Source organism: Stegodyphus dumicola, chromosome 7 (genome assembly GCF_044657685.1).
Source record: "Stegodyphus dumicola isolate Sdum_Otavi_A_Nest chromosome 7, ASM4465768v1".
Classification (NCBI taxonomy): domain Eukaryota; kingdom Metazoa; phylum Arthropoda; class Arachnida; order Araneae; family Eresidae; genus Stegodyphus; species Stegodyphus dumicola.
In genome coordinates, this window is record NC_140774.1 from 153,648,741 (window position 1) to 153,666,646 (window position 17,906).

At 33.9% G+C, this 17,906-nt stretch overlaps 1 protein-coding gene across 7 annotated transcripts in view; it reads right to left on the minus strand.

Annotated features, from left to right (window-relative positions):
- Nucleotides 1-4,097: 4,097 nt before the first annotated feature.
- LOC118189374 (cytochrome P450 302a1, mitochondrial-like) overlaps nt 4,098-17,906 on the minus strand; it is a 63,482-nt gene continuing 49,673 nt past the window's right edge. For 6 of the 7 annotated variants that reach the window (XM_085820942.1, XM_085820938.1, XM_085820939.1 and 3 more), the window contains 3 exons: nt 17,440-17,655; nt 12,794-12,912; nt 4,098-4,280 (listed from right to left, as the gene is read on the minus strand). In XM_085820942.1, coding sequence (XP_085677068.1) covers nt 12,796-12,912; nt 17,440-17,655 — 333 coding nt within the window. In that variant the 3' untranslated portion in view covers nt 4,098-4,280; nt 12,794-12,795. The remainder of the gene's footprint in view (nt 4,281-12,793; nt 12,913-17,439; nt 17,656-17,906) is intronic. The other variant, XM_085820940.1, reaches the window with a different exon arrangement.

Sequence of the window (17,906 nt, forward strand, 5' to 3'; positions counted from 1 at the left end):
TAAAGTGACCGAATTCCTCTACAAATATGGGGGTAATTCAAAAACATCGAGTCACAGTAAGTTGTTGCTAATCTATAGGGACACTACAATGACTCTAAGTAATTTGTGTCGATGACTTCAGAGGTTTCGTCTTTCGATAAGGTGATTAAAACATTCAGGACCACTTAAGTTCAAGCAGACAATTTTCCGTCACAAACGATAAAACGAATCACTCACTGAATAACTTGTCAAAAATAATAAATGCACCACTAGGAGACAGTTATAAGAGCCCACAAGTATGGCAAAAGCTAATTCAACGATTGGGGTACAAAGAAATTTGTGCTCCATCGGTTACATGGCTGTTGACAAAGAAGATGATGCGTATTAGAAAAAAACGGGTCTGATGATTTTCTGCAAAGTTTCTCTAAAAACTGTCCCGAACGCTTTCATGGATGTCACCACGTGTGATGAAACCTGGTTGTTTCATTTCGATTGTGAAAGCAGAAAATAGTCAATGGAATGAACGTGAATTCTTGTAAAGGAAATAAAGATAGCTGCAAATGCAGTAAAGCACGTGCGTTGCGTGCAATGCGTTGATCATATCATTTCCAAAAGAGGCAAGAACCAGTTCTTCTACCTACAAAATTTCAACTCTCTAGTCCTTATTATTACCCACCTTATAGAGGAGTCTGCGTTACCTTTTGACTGACCTAATATAAGAGCGTTTTAACTAAGCAAAATGTAATCATATTTCCCATAAAGTCCTTACAGTATTACTTCGTATTTAGTAACTATTTTATTACTCAAATCCTCTCATATTCCGTTTCTAGATTATTAGTGTTATTGAAATACCAACCAATCAGAAAAATTTGTAGACAAAATTCAAATTTACATTTTTTTTTTTTTTTTTTTTTTTTTTTTTTTTTGTTTGGATGCTGTAATTTTTATCTTAAATTAATCTGCTTCCAAGGAATATATCTGCATTTTGTAAACAACATGTTTCGAAATAATTTTGAAACAACAGTTTATCTAACTTATAGCGGTAATGCCGAGTCAACAAAATATAATATATATTATTTATAACATATTTTGGCAGGATCATCGAGTGGGAATAAACATAAAAATCTCAAGTCAGAAAGTTTTTTTGTTTATGGGTTAAAGAATATATTTCTTAGTAGTAAAGTTACGAAATCTCTAACTAGCAGTTAAATGTAGAAGTGGACTTCAAGAGAAAGATTTTAAAGAAGTCAATCGCAATCAGTAATCTAAATCGGAGTTATCATTAAAAGTCTCAATACTTTGTTTCACTTTTCAAAATACAAAATATTATCGAAAAGCAAGATTTCAAAGAAATGTCTGTCATGCTTCGTAGCTCTGAGATAACTGAAAGCATGAATGCATTTATACTACTTACATGGCAGTGACGGTTATAGAAACATTCGAAACAATATCTTTGGCATAAATCTTTCAGTTTCCCTCCATAGAACTACAAAATTAGGCTAATTTTCTCGCAGGAAACAAAATGTGCATATGGTAGCGTTTAGATTTTGCTACCATACTACAGGAAAATCCAATTCTGGCTTTGTTCGGAATTGCAAAATGGGCGGATTTAAAAAAAAAAAAAAAAAAAAAACTAAATGCATCAGTTTCACAATTCCAGCAGAAGGAATTTTTCAACCACAAACAATATTTAGTCTCCGGAAATAGATTGATTACAGGAGTCAAGAGTGGAAGAACTTGAGAGCGAATTCCAAAAATTCACAAAGTTATTTTTAAGAATGTATAAAATCCAAGACGCAGTCGATAAGAGAAATATTACCGTACTTCTTCGAATGTTCCCCCTTCTTTTACGAATTTTATCGTCCAAAAGTCAAGAGGGCATTATTATGCGAGTAATTTAATTTCCGAAAGACGCGGTTACAGTAAGATCATAATAAATGAAAAGTAGTCATGTACTACAGGTAACTATCACAATATTATTCCTTAAAAGAAACCTGCATTGCAGTAATAATGCATAGTAATATTAGCGTTACAACATCTAATAAGATATTTTCAGTTCTACTTTAGTGTATCTCGAATCTCGCCCGTTCTTATTGTTGTCTGTGCTAATCCTCAAGCCTAAAATCATTCATAAATAATTACATAAAGTGAATTGCAGCTTATTCAGTGAAATCTTAGACTGAGAAAAGTTCATGTTTGCCTCGCTGTGAATTGTCGTTTCTTATATTAGGCTAGCATAAAGTTCAACAGTTAGAAAGAAAAGTTTCGGCGTGTCCTTAGCAGGCAGTTTTAAAGGGTTTGTCTTCGTTAATAAGACGAAAACAGTCACAGCGTAGACGAATCGATTTTTAAACTTAAGGAAGCTTGTTCTCTGAACGTATACTGACGAAGGGGAAAATTACACGCATATTTAAAAAACTTTTAGAACCTGGTGCAAAAGGAAAAAATGCGCTAGAAAATACGGTATGTGATGAAAAATATACATCTTCAGAATACAGAAGAGGCAAAATGAATGCAGTCTACTTTTTAATATCTTGAATACTTTTAAGTCTATGTAATTTCCTTTATTTCCTTTATTTAAGTCTACACGTAATTTCCTTTATTTCCTTCATACAAAGTCTTTTTTATGATACGAGCTTACATGTCATTTGTAGGCTTTCTAATCACTGAAATTAAATTGATTATAAAATGTACATGGGCACCCGCAAAATATTTTCAAGGGCGAACGGAGATGAAAGATAAATAATTATATCAATGAAATATTATTGAGTTTTTTTTTATTCTGAAGGGTCACAATTAGATTATAGAATATAGCATTGTATTAGTACAAAACCACACGTACCACATACATTTTACATGCATTAGTACAAAAACGCCAATTAACTCGATTCCAGGGGTTGGGTTTATGTGCCCCATCTCACTCCTGTTAAGTGCTCATGGTTCTAGATGCTGGTTCCTAAAGTACGGTAGCCCTACTTATAAGTGTTAACGCTTCTTAAATGCAGTTAACTTCATTACTATCGTGAAAGGTAAGTTCATTCAGAGAAACGCCATGTAGGCGCAAGTGCCATCTCTCTCACCTAAAGGCGGGAGAATTCGCATTTTCGACAGTACTGCCAGTTTGATTTACTATATATTTCCCCGATCTTTTGTTATTCCTAAAATTTCTCGATTTTCATGTAATTTGGCTTAATATTTGTTTACATGCACATAAAACCTTGATTTCTTGCGTTTGAAGTCGCTTAATTTTTAGTTTACTAACTAGTTTACTAATGACAACTTGGTCGAGTTTTCCAATGAGCATAAAGTATACTTGGGACTCATTTAGTTTATATCACCAATGAGTAAAAAGCCACATACAGCTAAACGGTGTGAACTTCACATGCTTTTGGAAACAGTTTAAGAATTCGGAACTTTCATCATGTGTTTGTAAAAAAAGTAAAATATGTCTGTTTCTCAAAAATTGATACACGTATGACTTGCGCATTGTTTCCGTAAATTTTCGATTTCCGTCGGTAGAAAGGCTGGTGTTCTTAAATATGTTTATTAATTTAATGAGAAAAGAAATCATTTTTTTCCTCGGTATATTTTTATCGTTTAAGAATTATATTAATATAGAGAATTTTTTTTTAAATTTTTTTTTTTTATTTATTTAGTAGGTTGGCATTTAAATTCAGAAATTACAAGAAGAGGACATCTATGAGTATGTTCTGTTGATGAAATGTTTTCTGGAGTCTCTCCTCTCATTCTTGTGTTAATTCTTTAAATGTGGCAGTGGAAAATTACCCTGTAACTTCTCCCCGCTTGCGTTCCGACCATATATTCTATGAAGGATATTCCTTGTATGGTTGCCTTCTATCACCAACTAAAGTTTGGCCCACTTCTTCAGATTCACCCTGTGTATTCTTAAGCATAACATTATTTATTTTCAGTTAATCGGAATTTGTTTTAAAGCAATAAATGTCGTGCTTCGATAAAGAATTTTTAAGCAAAACGAAGAATGGAAATGTATACTAATGATTTAAATTACTGGTGAGAAAGAGTATTTATTATTAATATGCATTATAAAAATAATTTCACTATAAATAATATTTGCATTATAAAAATAACAACAAAAGGAAAAATATATATATTTATATTGACAAAAATAAGAAAAGAAATTAATACACTTAAGTTTTCTTTTTATACAAACGATTTCAACCAAGATACAATATATGTATTTTCGCTATTTGGCATTGTATAGACATGTTTCTCTGGACATCCTTCCAGAGATTATATATTGTCTTGCCGAAGAAAGTAACCTAAAATGAGGAGAAAATAATATGAAGTCCTTTAACACATTCGAATAAGAAGCAAATGTGGATCTATAGAAGCAACTTAAATACTTAAACAAATTTTAATTATAATATCATTTTGAGAAAGGCAAATTCATCTGCTCGGCTTTGATATTAAAAATTTGGAAGAAATTTTAAGAACATTTGGTATAAGAATGCATCTGCAAACCACTGCCGAGAAAAATCCGGAAATACAGTTCAGTATAATTTACTGAAAAAGAAATATTAGTTGACTTAAAAAAAGCTATTTTTTTATTTTTCTTTTAATTCCAAGCCAAAAAAAATGAAGTAAATTAATAGGTTACACCACCTAAAATTGAAAATATAATCCTCATTCTTAATAAAGAGTGTTCCAAAATTCACGCAAATTTTAATTTTGCTCTATTTGTGCAATAAACTAAAATAAAATAAAAAAAAAGGGGCATGAAAGCTGACAATTCATAAGGTTATTGAAAATGGAGCACTACATGAAAGAACGTTTTCATGGTTGAGAAATATTTAAAAATAATAAAGTTTGACACTACAGTTTGCAATTTTCATACAAAATATGGTTGGAATAGTGATTTAACTTAGCTGTGAAGAGATTAATTAAAAATTTAGGAGACTGGATCAATTGGTGATCTAAAACTCTCTGACCGTCCTTCAACAAATGGTTCGAAGCAGTTGAGTGTATTGCTGAGAATCCAGGGAAACCAATTCGGCACCATGGGTCAAGAATTGGGCATTGGAGAAGCTCTTTTCCATTCTAAAATCTGTCACTATATGTAAGATATAAAAATATGAAGAAAAATGTATTACCAAATTAAACATAATTGAAACAAACTGAAGGTAGACCTTTAAATTGGTAATTTTTAATTAAAGAAGAAACCCTTCAGGGCATCTGCGTTTTTCTTGAAGTAACCACAATGCGAAATCTGTTGCCCAGTCACTGCTCAGGATTAAAACAAAGTCTTTCCAAGCTTGTAAATAGTACCGCAACTAACTACGCATCGTCGTTCACACTTCGCCTTCCAGCTGGCAACGTGTTGCTTAGCATCTGCTAGCTATTCTAGTTTGGGTAAAATATAAACTGCGTATGTAATTTTGTGGAACGCTTTTAGCGCCTCTAATATTCTATCGTTAGTACCCCAGTGCTAGGCAGCATACACCTCATGTGAGAGCTGTGAAACTGTAGCAATCCTGTGTCGCCAAGCTGAAATAACCAAATAATGATTCTCATTCGTCGTTGTGGATCTTCGTCGATTTTGTCCAGATATTTTCGATATGGATCCAGTGTCCTGAAACTGTTTCCACAAATTACAGGCAACACTGGGCGTAACATTAAGATCTGTAGCAACCTGCTGTTATGACTGGCCTGCCTCTAATCTACCGATAATTCACCATCTCATTCCGTCATCCATACGTTCGTGGGTTAAGGTCAGGTGTTACCTAATAAAATTTCTCCAACTCTTGCGAGAAACACGACGGATACCGTGAAGCAGTAAGGGCAAACAAATCGCCGAAAACCCCTGGTGCGCTTTTATCTCCTCTACAGCGTACGCTTGCATATTCAATTCTGAATACATTATTTTATTATTTAAATTTCTGAATTAATTTAAACATTATTAGTTGCCTTGAACTAAAAAGCATCAGCTTTGTATAATAAACTTTATTGTTACTCTAAAACATAAAATTCTTTAAGAGAAATATTGCCTGCAGCGCAGTGCGGCTAAGAACGCTATTCTACTGATACATAAACATGAACAACTGTTGCCATTCACACAAACTTTATAGTAAAATAAAGCACGTTGCCAGTAACAAGATTATTGCAAAAATCATAACATAAAATTAAGCAGTGAGGAAATAAAATATACAAAGAAAAAAGGAAATGCAAATATTAAATATGCATCCAACATTAACTCCCACCCTTGCCATTGCATTAACAATAGATCATTCCCGATGCAATGGCAATGGTAAAAGTTTTACTATAGGTCTTTTAAAATAACCATGAACAGTTTTTACTGTAACAACTCTAACATTGCCATCCTTTCCTGGATGGATTTCAACAATGCGACCTAAAGGCCAAACACCAGGAGGCATGTTGTCCTCCTTAATTAATACAATATCACCTACAGACAAATTTGGAAGTTGTTGCTTCCATTTGTATCTTTGTTGTAAGGAATTTAAATACTCCTTATAATATCTCTTCCAAAAGCCTTGTTTCATTTGCTGTAATAATTCCCATCGTTTTAATAAAGTGGGTTTGGGAATATTAGAAAAATCCTGTTCTGGGATGCTAGTAAGAACATCCCCAGTTAAAAAATGTGATGGAGTCAAAGCATCTAAATTACCTACATCATTGTGATTAGTTTTAGATAAGGGGCGTGAATTTAACACAGCTTCAATTTGAGTTAGTAAAGTAGTTAATTCTTCAAATGTTAACTTTGTCTCTCCTATCATTCTTTTCAAATGAAATTTTATGATCCCTGATGCCCACAAACCACCAAAGTGGAGAGAAGCAGGTGGAATCATTTTCCATTCCATAGTATTTTCAGCCAAATAATTTAAAATAAATTCATTGCTGTTAAGTGAAAGTAGCAGAGTTTGCAATTCGGACAATTTTCTTTTTGCGCCAACAAAGTTCGTACCATTATCCGAAAATAAGTATCGAGGTGTACCACGCCTCGATACAAATCGCCTAAGAGCAGCAATGAAAGAATCTGCAGTTAAGTCGCTAACTACCTCAATATGGTAAGCTTTGGTAGCTAGACATACAAACAAAGCTATATAACCTTTAGTGGTCCTAAAGCAACGACCTTTGTAACATTTCAAAATTACAGGACCGGCATAATCAATACCTGTGCTAAAAAATGGTCTCTCAAGTATTACTCTTTGTTTTGGCAAGTTTCCCATTAACTGATTATTAGATGACAATTTATATCTGTGACAAACAATACATTTATGGATAAAAGACTGAATAAGTTTCTTACCATTTACAATCCAATAGCTTTGCTTTAAAATGTTAGCTAGTAAACTGGGCCCTGCATGCATATAAGTTACATGATATTGTTTAACAAGCAACAAAGCAATCCTGTGTTGACCTGGTATAATTATGGGATGCTTAGCATTGAATGACAAGTCAGAATTTTGCAGCCGACCTCCCACCCGTAAAACACTATCATCATCTAGAATAGGAAAAAGTGAGCTTAAAACACTTTTAGGACTTAAAAATGAATTATTTTTGAGATCCTTTATATCTTTATGGAAGTGCACAAACTGGATCCATTTAATGATCAACTTCATAGCTGCTTGCCTTTCATTAGATGAAGGTACTACTGCAGGACTTTTTAACCTATTATCTTCAGAACCAAAGACCCGTTCTTTGCACCTAGAAATAAATCTTAAACAAAAGGAAATTACATTAACTATTTTAGATAAAGAAGAACAGTTCTGAAATAAATTGTCCAGAGTGTCATTAGTCAAATAAGCTGTTGTACAAAAAATTGATTTTGTCCTTTGTTCAGTTAAGACAGTTGCATCACTGTTAGTCTCATTACTGACAGAACATTATAGAGGCCACTTTGAACTGTCGAACGCTAAGAATGATGGCCCATGCCACTATAGGGATATGTTCGGTAGAACTTTAGGATCGATTCCTCTAGAAGGAAGATCGGCAGGATTCTGTTTCGACGAAATATAGCTCCACTGTTGATAGGGAATAGCATCATATATTTCTGAAGTCCTGTTTGCCACAAAAGGCTTCCATTTTCGAGGATGAGCTGCTAACCAACATCTCACGACAGAAATGAAGTCAATTTGGTGGTTGCTAAAACCAAAGTTGTTCCCATTAAACAAGTGTCCATACCTAGAGTGGAACTCCTAGGTGCATTGCTCCTTGCCAGATTAATCAAAGCTGTCCGTAAAGCCTTCTCCAGTACTGATGGTGTTGGTGTTGGTGTATTTGATTATGGCAAAGCACACTAGGGCTATCTGCCTAAGGGGAGGGATGCCTTTCGTGGAGGACTTTTTAAGGGAAACTGGCTCGTATACACGTTACACATGAGGAAAACGCCCATGCAGCCAGCCCGTTCGCGGGATTCGAACCTCGGACCGAACTACCAGTGTTCAGCGACTTTACCGCTCGGCCGCTGGTGGGCTCTCCAGTACTGAAATTTCCTTTCACGCTTGGACTGACTCTAAGGTTGGTAGTTCTCTGTTGGTTAGTTAATGTTGGATGCATATTTAATATTTGCATTTCCTTTTTTCTTTGTATATTTTATTTCCTCACTGCTAAATTTTATGTTATGATTTTTGCAATAATCTTGTTACTGGCAACGTGCTTTATTTTACTATAAAGTTTGTGTGAATGGCAACAGTTGTTCATGTTTATGTATCAGTAGAATAGCGTTCTTAGCCGCACTGCGCTGCAGGCAATATTTCTCTTAAAGAATTTTATGTTTTAGAGTAACAATAAAGTTTATTATACAAAGCTGATGCTTTTTAGTTCAAGGCAACTATTTGGTTCCCCAGGTGAGGCATTTAATGCTATTTAATGTGTTATTATATGCTTTAGAACTGTGTTTAACGAACTTTTAAGTACTGGTACTGCGAATCGTCTGCGTGACGTCAGAAAGATAAGCGGAAATATTTTTTGCTGCTTAAGTATCTTGTTGAAGTTATTTGTGCTTATTAATCATTATTCATGGTAATAATGACAGAATTAAGTGAATCTGATCTTAAAAGATTAAGAGGACGAACGAAATCTACCCTAACGCGGCTTCACAATAGTTTCAGTAATCAGTTAAGTTTAACGGAATTAAAAGCACGATTAGAAAGAATTGAACAAATATTTAAAGAATTTGATCAATATGATGCTGCTTTACCCGAAGAAGCTTCTGAAATTGCTGAATTCGAAGCTAAATATTTTGAAACGAAAGTAATGTACCAATCCGCCATTGAATCCGTAACGGCCAGAAATGTTTTGATTTCAAATCCCACTGCAGTTGAGGCTAGCTTTAAACTTCCGCGTTTAAACATTCCGAGTTTCAATGGTAAATATACCGATTGGCTTAATTTTAAAGATCTGTACATGGCGACAGTTCATACCAATCAGTCATTAGCGAAAATTCAGAAATTCCAATATTTGATAGGACTTTTAAAAGACGAACCAGCTGCTATTATTAAGCACATTCCGATTTCCGAAACTACATACGATGAGGCTTGGGACAAATTGATGAATCGTTATGATAGAAAAAATCAAATTGTAATGTCGCTTGTCAGAACATTTCTTGAGCAACCCAAAATTACTAGCGCTGATTCTGTTAATCTAAGAAAACTATCTGATACATCTGATGAAGTTATCCGTGGATTAAAATCTCTTGGCAAAAAGGCTTCGTCTAGAGATGTTTGGCTAATTTATTTTTTGTTAGAAAAAGTCGATCCGGAAACGCGCCATTTATGGTCACAAAAAAATGGTGAAGAAGAATTTCCTACCTTAGAATGTTTTTTAGAATTCTTAAACTCAAGATGTGTTTCACTTGAAATGTTAAACACTCATAATAATGAAAAGCGAGTATCGCATAAAAATCAGTACTCTGTTTCGAAGAATGTTTCACATAATAATAAAAATTATGTTCTAAAATGTCAGCATTGCAATGGTTGTCATTTTTTATCAAAGTGTTATAAATTTAAAGGTGCAGATATTACGACTAGGAAAAATATCATTCGCAAGAATTTATTATGCTTCAATTGTTTCGGAAATCATCAATTAAAATTTTGTTCATCGCAGAATGTGTGTTCTATTTGCAAAGCAAAACACCATACTTTACTGCATGAAGATATTAAAAGTAATAACGTAGTTGTGTCAAATTCATCTCCATCTGATGAACAAATTTCTAATTCAGACGAACAAAATAATATTTCGAGTTTTTCTATTCAGGGTCAGAGTACTTCATTTTTACCAACGGCGGCAGTAATAATTTACGATTCTGCTGGTCAAGGTCACGAATGTATCATTCTTTTTGACAGTGGAAGTGAAGCTTCTTTCATCAGTGAATCATTTATTCGACAATTAAATATACGCAGACAAAATGCCCGTATTTGCGTAAAGGGACTTAGTGATTCTTAAGCAGCTTTGACTCGTGGTTATGTAAAAGTAAATTGTTTCCGAAATCTGAGTTGAAAAAAAATGGTGTTTTAATACAAGCATATATTCTTAAAAAATTAACTTCGCATTTGCCTTCAGTAAAGATTGAGAGCAAGGACCTTGATTATTTGAATTCAATTAATCTTGCAGATCCGAATTTCAGTACGCCCAAACAAATAGACATGATAATTGGAGCTGACCATTTCTTTTCTCTGCTTCAGCCAGGGCAGATTGTTGGCTATAAAAATGTAATTGCGCAAAATACTATTTTTGGTTGGGTTGTATCAGGCAGAATTAAAACAGAAGGCAATACTCCGCATCCCATTAGTGTTAATCGCATTAGTTTACATATTGAGGATAACGTCGATGCAACACTTAAGCGTTTTTGGGAATTGGAAGAATTAACGTTCCAAAATCAGAAATCAACGATTGAAGAAGAGTTTTGTGAGAAGCATTTTAAAGAAAATTATCGAGTAAACGGAAATGGCAGATTTGTTGTCCGACTGCCCATTTTCAGTAATGCTGAAGAGTTAGGCGACTCCAAACCTTTGGCTATTTCTCGTCTTCTATCCATGGAAAGAAAATTTGATTTAGATAAAGAACTTGGTAGGCAATACAAGGAGTTCATGCAAGAATACGAAACTTTAAATCATATGGTTCCAGTTGTTGAGAATGAAGAAAATAAGCAAGTATATTATCTACATCATCATGCTGTTGTTAAACCGAGTAGCTCTACCACTAAACTTCGTGTAGTATTTGACGGTTCATGTAAACCTAAAAATTCAGTGTCTTTGAACTCTGTTTTAGGGGTAGGTGCAACACTACAACGAGATATATTTTCAATATTGCTCAACTTTCGTATACATAAAATAGCTTTTTCTGCTGACATAGAAAAAATGTACCGCCAGATTTTAGTAGATAATGAGGATCAACATTTACAAAGAATTGTTTGGAGAGAATCTGTTAATTCAAAAATGCAAACATATAAATTATGTACAGTTACTTATGGCACTGCATCTGCACCAGTTTTAGCAACACGCTGTTTGTGGCAAATTGCTTTGGATGCAAAACAGGATCATCCTCATGTATCCTCCGTTCTTAAAAATGATTTCTATGTAGATGATTGTTTATCTGGAGCAAACAGTTTAGAGGAAGCAGTTGACCTATGCTCTAAGCTTTCACAGCTATTACAGAAACGTGGATTTAATTTAAGGAAATGGAGATCAAACTGCTCAAAGCTTCTCGAAAATTTATCCATTGATAATCATGAAGAAGGTGACCTGGAAGTTCACTCAGATGAATGTGCCAAGACTTTAGGGCTGTTTTGGAACTCTACAGAAGACTTATTTTTATTTAACATTTCTATGGATTTTGGGACTGAAATTACTAAAAGAAGGTTCATTTCTCAATCTTCTAAAATCTTTGATCCTCTTGGCTTGCTATCACCATGTGCAGTCAAGTTGAAAATGTTTTATCAGCAATTGTGGTTTTTAAAACTTGACTGGGATGCCCCACTGCCTAAAGAATGGGAAAAGAAGTTGCAGCGACTTCAAGAAGATCTTAAGACTCTCAAAAATGTTAAAATTTCGAGGTGGCTTCAAACTACGTCTAACCACATCTATCTGCATGGTTTTTGTGACGCGTCAGAATCTGCTTACGCTGCTGTTATCTACTGTGTTCAACCAACAATTATTGTGTACATAATTCTTCGGCGGCCTAATTAGTACTTTTGGTACGATATTTTTAGTAAAAATAGATATAAGATCTTTCAGGGACATCTCGACACCTTAAGGGAAAATTATGAATAACTGGTTGACATTTAAGAATTTTATCATTTATTTCTACAGAAAATAATTATTCCTGTATTAGTAAAACATTATGAAAATTTGGCTTACCTGAAAAACATCATAGGTCATATAAATGCAATGAAAAACATGAAAGCCAGATGTCCACTTCTCCCTTAATTACGGGAGATCTCGACAGGTATCGACGGTATATAATACGGGGCGATAATATTTGTTGGCTACGATATCAAAAGTGATACGCCATTTGTAGTGATTGCACGCAAAATGCCGTTTCGAGACTAATATCGCATTCGGGACTACCGTCTCTTTTGGACTACCGTTCCTTTTAGATTAATACCCATTCGGGACTACCGTCCTATTTATTTATTCGGGACTACCAAATAAATGTAAAAATAAATTTGGTTATGTACCTATAATTTACAGTTATAATAATTTAAAAACTGCTGTTAAGGGTATAATGATTAATGATTGCTACGAAATAATCAAATTCCATAATAATTAATTATCCTTGTTATTTTATGCTTTGAAAATAACGGATCAATACAACTTACTATTATACAGTGTTTCTTTCAATGAACTTGAAATTTAGCGGCTTGTCCGGAATAAGCAGCATTCGCATTTTGCTCCCGATTTCTGGCCCATCATATTCGACTCTAAACCTTTGGATTATCTGCATAAAATATAGAATATGAAGAACGGCAGTCAACGTTATATTTCAGATATCAAAGGCAAACTTGAATAACATCTAAGATTTTTAATGATCACAGCAATTTAAAAGTTCTAATTCTAGTAAAGAATACTTCTAAAGACTGTAGAGAAGACAGGTAAAGAACATGGAAATACTAAGAACGGAAGTCAAAGTTATATTGCAGATATCAAAGGCAATCTTGTGCAATATCTGAGACTTTTAATGATCACAGTAATTTCAAAATTGAAATTTTAGATTAATTTTTATAATGAGAGATTCTATAGGGTGACCCAGAAGTCACTTTACATTTTGAAAATTAAATAACTTTTTTTCTATTAATATATTTTTCTCTTTTCAGAATTAAAAAATATAATCCCTGGAAATTTTTGGCATGGATAAGTTTACAACAGAACAACGAGTGAAGATAATTGAATTTTACTTTGAAAATGGACGGTCAATTGTTGCAACGCAAAGATCGTATATGCGCCATTTTAATGTTCGACATCCCCCTAGTAGGCCTGCAATAAGGAACTTAGTGACGCGTTTTCAAGGTTCAATTAGTGCAATCTTTAAAACCAGCAGACTTTCAGAAACGAGTAAATTATGCTGTCAGGTTTCAGAGAACTGCAAGAAATGACAATGAGTTTATTCACAAGTTGATCATGGGAGATGAAGCTCGTTTCCATTTGAATGGACATGTGAATAAGCAAAAAATAAAAAAGAATTAATTAAATACAGTCATTTAAGAAAAAGTTATTTAATTTTCAAAATGTAAAGTGACTTCTCGGCCACCCTATATTTTGTTTATTATTATTTCAAAATGTGCTGAAATAAACACAGTTCTGCTTTCATACAGCAAATGGGATTCCGCAGAAGCGTAAAAAAATAAAGAGGAATTTGCAGTCTTAAATCCTTCAAATTACACTCTAACAAAAATTTACCATACAAAATTTCATAAAATTCATAAAAGAATCATAATTGAAATCAAAAAATTTCACTCTTACAAAAGTTAACCATACAAATTCCTTCATTCATAAATTTAAAATTCATAAATTGAAAAAATATATAATGAAAGACAAATTAAAGATCTTGTGTCTTGCCAAGAATAAAATCTAAGAGAATTGGCTATGTGTAAAAGTTCGTTTAAGATAAATTAAATGTTTAGGTTTTTGATAGTGGAAACATCACAAGGCACGTGGATGACAAAAGCTAAGATACTTCCAGTTCTTCGTTCGTCAATTTTCAAACCACAATAATGTCCATAGCTTTTACACCATGATAGCGTCCATAGCTTTTACACCTCCGGAATCATTAGGAAGTAATTTTACATTTATTTATAAGCAACACACTGTCCTTATTATTATAAATATATAAAAATATATTTAAAGATGTGCATATGAAAAAATAAGAAACTGGTTCCAGCCGTGGAAACTCAGGGCAAAACGAATCATATCAGAACTTGAATTAAATCTTTACACGACTTTTATTCATTTAAACATAGTTTTATTTATTTATTTATTTATTTTGATTTAAAAATATTACTGTCTGTAGATACATAAAATAAATTGTTCCTAAAAGAAAACTCGAAGTCACAAATTCAAACCCATAAATGCGAAACCTTTTCGAATGCAAATTCTTGATTAATGTTAACATAGGATTCAGTTTTCATCTTCCAAGGAATATACGACAGGAGTTACTGCAGTTCAAAAGCATATACGTGACCCCTTGACATAAGCGCATCGCCGTACATACGCACGAATTCAAAAGACTTTTGTTTTGCAATTCAGAATCTCATTGTCTGCACGAATTAGATTTTGAGTTTAGAGCAAATCATATGGAAAAAAATGCAAATGCTTTTAGAAAACTAATACTCGTATTCAAGAGAAAAGGCGCTTGCCTGGATTCGAGCCCAGGTCGAATTGGTTGAATATTCAGAGGCTTTAATTACTCAGCCACTGATGAGGCGCAGTTGCCGTTATCAGCTGCGAATTTTCCAGAATACGATTCTCAGAATTCTCACTAACGCTGCGTGTTTCCTCAGGAAATCTATAATTCTCAAGATTTGAAAATTATTTCCATCAAACTTAGTTTTAAGACTTTTATGATAACTGTGAGTATCATCAATTTGATACCTATTGGATGATACGACCTATTGCTCGTTCAAGGCACCAAGTAATTGTTTTTTAATTTCGAATAATCGTTAAGTTAGATTGCTTTCGTTGCAGTATTTCTGCACCAAATATTCTAATTCGAAAGAGATCCCCTTGGAACTAAAAAAGTAACAGTTGTATGTACTGGAATTTGTCAAGAATGACAGATTTCTAATTATGGTTCGTGTAATGTTTTATTGGTTATTTCATTCATTTAAAAACAAATCTTTAAAGCACAAATGCAGTCCACATTTTGCTGCTGAATCGTATAACTTTCTGAGTATTATTTTATGTTAAAAAGCATAGTGCAGAAATTATCAATTAAAACATTCTGCTAGTTTTATAGAACATAGAAATCATTATCTAGAAAATGAAGATTTAAACGTTTGATTCGTTTAAATTTCAGGTTATATTCACGACAGTTTTTTTATGGCTTTGAGAAACAAATTTATCAAAAATCAAATCAAACACAGTAGACAGTTTTTGATAATCCAATATCCGAAAAAAAAAATCAACATTAGTTTTGAAAAGTTACAACAAAAATTTATATTTCCGTGAAATTTTAAACAATACGTATAATTAAAAAAAGTGTATCCTCATATCTAAACATACGAGTACATTCTAGTTAGCGTTTTTGTGTTATCCTTAAAGATACCAAAATTTAAACTCAAACATATGATAACTCGCGACACAAAAGATTACTGTTATTATGTGGAATCGATTTTACGAACGTATTAATTTTCTTTTCTAGAAAAGTAAGATTATATGCATTGCAGGAATGATTTTCAAAATTCCGTCGTGTTGAGGTAATATTGTTAACTTGTTGCATTTTGACTGTGATTTTAACAATGGGTAGAAAACATGTTCACATAATTTTTGTTTCGCGAAATTTGATAAATCTGCTACTAAAACATTTGATATTTGCTTCAGACAGCTTTTGGTGGCAGTATCTCAAATAGAACAAATGTTTCTAAACGGTATTCGCGTTTTAAGGTCGATAAAGTTTGTTATAAAGATAATAAGCGTTCTGTGCAACGAGTCGAAGGACCGAAAGAAATTTGAATATGTTTTTGGGAAGTAGATCCTCGTCTAACAATCCATGAATTCATAGCCAGTGTTCGAATTGGATATATGTAAGTAATTATCAACAGAAAATTTATTTGAACTTTCAGAATACTGCCCTGGGTTTTTGCTCCCGCTCATTTATGAACACCATGCAGTTTTTGGCAGTAATCACAGTAGTATTGTTTCCTCAATTTCCCGATTCATTTCATCTACTGCCTCCCAACCGGTGTAGCGGTTAGCGTCGCTGACTGCCGTGGCGAAGGGCCCGGGTTCGCATCCCGGAGAAGGCACGGATGTTTGTAAATGTAAAATGTCCGTGCGGGATGGGGGTCACTCCAATTATGCAACGAGCCGAAAGTCCTCTGGAGAGGCTGCTTTTTGGGGAAGAGAGGTGGGATCCGTCTCCCCGGGGTGCTCTCCATCAAAATTAGGGGCGGATCTCAGCTAAATCGCACTGTCAACTGTAAGGTGCTCAGGGCTGTTGCCAACGACAGGCTTAAACTTGGTGCTCCTTGCCACGAGAAATTTTGTTGGCTTGGGCTGACTATAGGTCAAACAAGTGAGCAATTAGCAACAACAGCATTTCATCTATTTCCCAACATTTCGCTTTTTTATCCATATTGGAAATTAAATTTAAAAAAAAATACAAGTTTATGTGATCACGGCAAAGCCTCGAGGGCTACGTGCATTAAATAAAAAGGAAGACTTTGGCATTATGCTTAACATTCAACGGAAACTGCAAATGGCCCTCGACATTTTTAAAGGAAAGGACTTCTGCAGTGCTACTGCACGAAAATACTCATGGGATGACTGCATACATTTAAAGAGAAAATATTTTGAAGGATGCAGAAGAGAAAACAAAATAGACCAATTTGTAATTGATGCTTTTATGAAGTCCAGGAGCCTTCCGGCAGCTTCTCATATTATTCTAATTGCATTCTTATTTAAAACTTTCTCGTTATCCCCCAGTTTTTACCCGCAAATTCTTTTGTATTAAACATACTTCTCTGCATCAGTTTAAACACTTTAAAAGCTAATAACAAACAGGCAGCTTTAAGATAGCACTCATTAATTTACATGATTTCTATCCGTTCTTGAAATAACAGCATTTAGATGGTAAACAAGAGATGTTAGTTTGCAGATAGACAGGCAGACTTTTTGGATCTTCAGAAGAAGATCTGTATTTCATCAATACCCAAAACATATTCTTTTTGTCCTTTTATTATAGTCGTTATTAAGGTTCCGCGTTCCAAATTTGAATAGACAGAAAATAATTAAAGAAAAGCCACCAAACCTTTACAACGCAGAGTTTTACTTCTTGTTCAGCAAATCTTTGTCCGACACATCTTCGAGTTCCATTACTGAACGGTAGCAAAACGGAAGGATGCACAACCCTTCTCCGCAGTTGGTTGGAAGTTTCATCAACCCATCTTTCAGGTTTGAATTCAAGAGGGTCTGTAAAATATTCATTTTGCAGGCATATAACAGGGTTGACACCTATGCAAAGTACCTGAAATAAAAAAACAAATAATTTATTAAGTGTTAGTTGCGTAATACGGCTCTACCCGCCAAGCTACGGTGGCGCCGACGCGACTGCAAAGTTAGAGAAATAAACTGAGATGATCTTACAGGATAACATATTAAAACCTTTCTAAACACAACAAATGTGTCTCTTAGTTTAGCCATTTTAAGCGAAAAAAGACAAACAAAATGACACACTTTTAGAACTTCCTACAGACAATTCTTTCTGTAAAGAAAAAA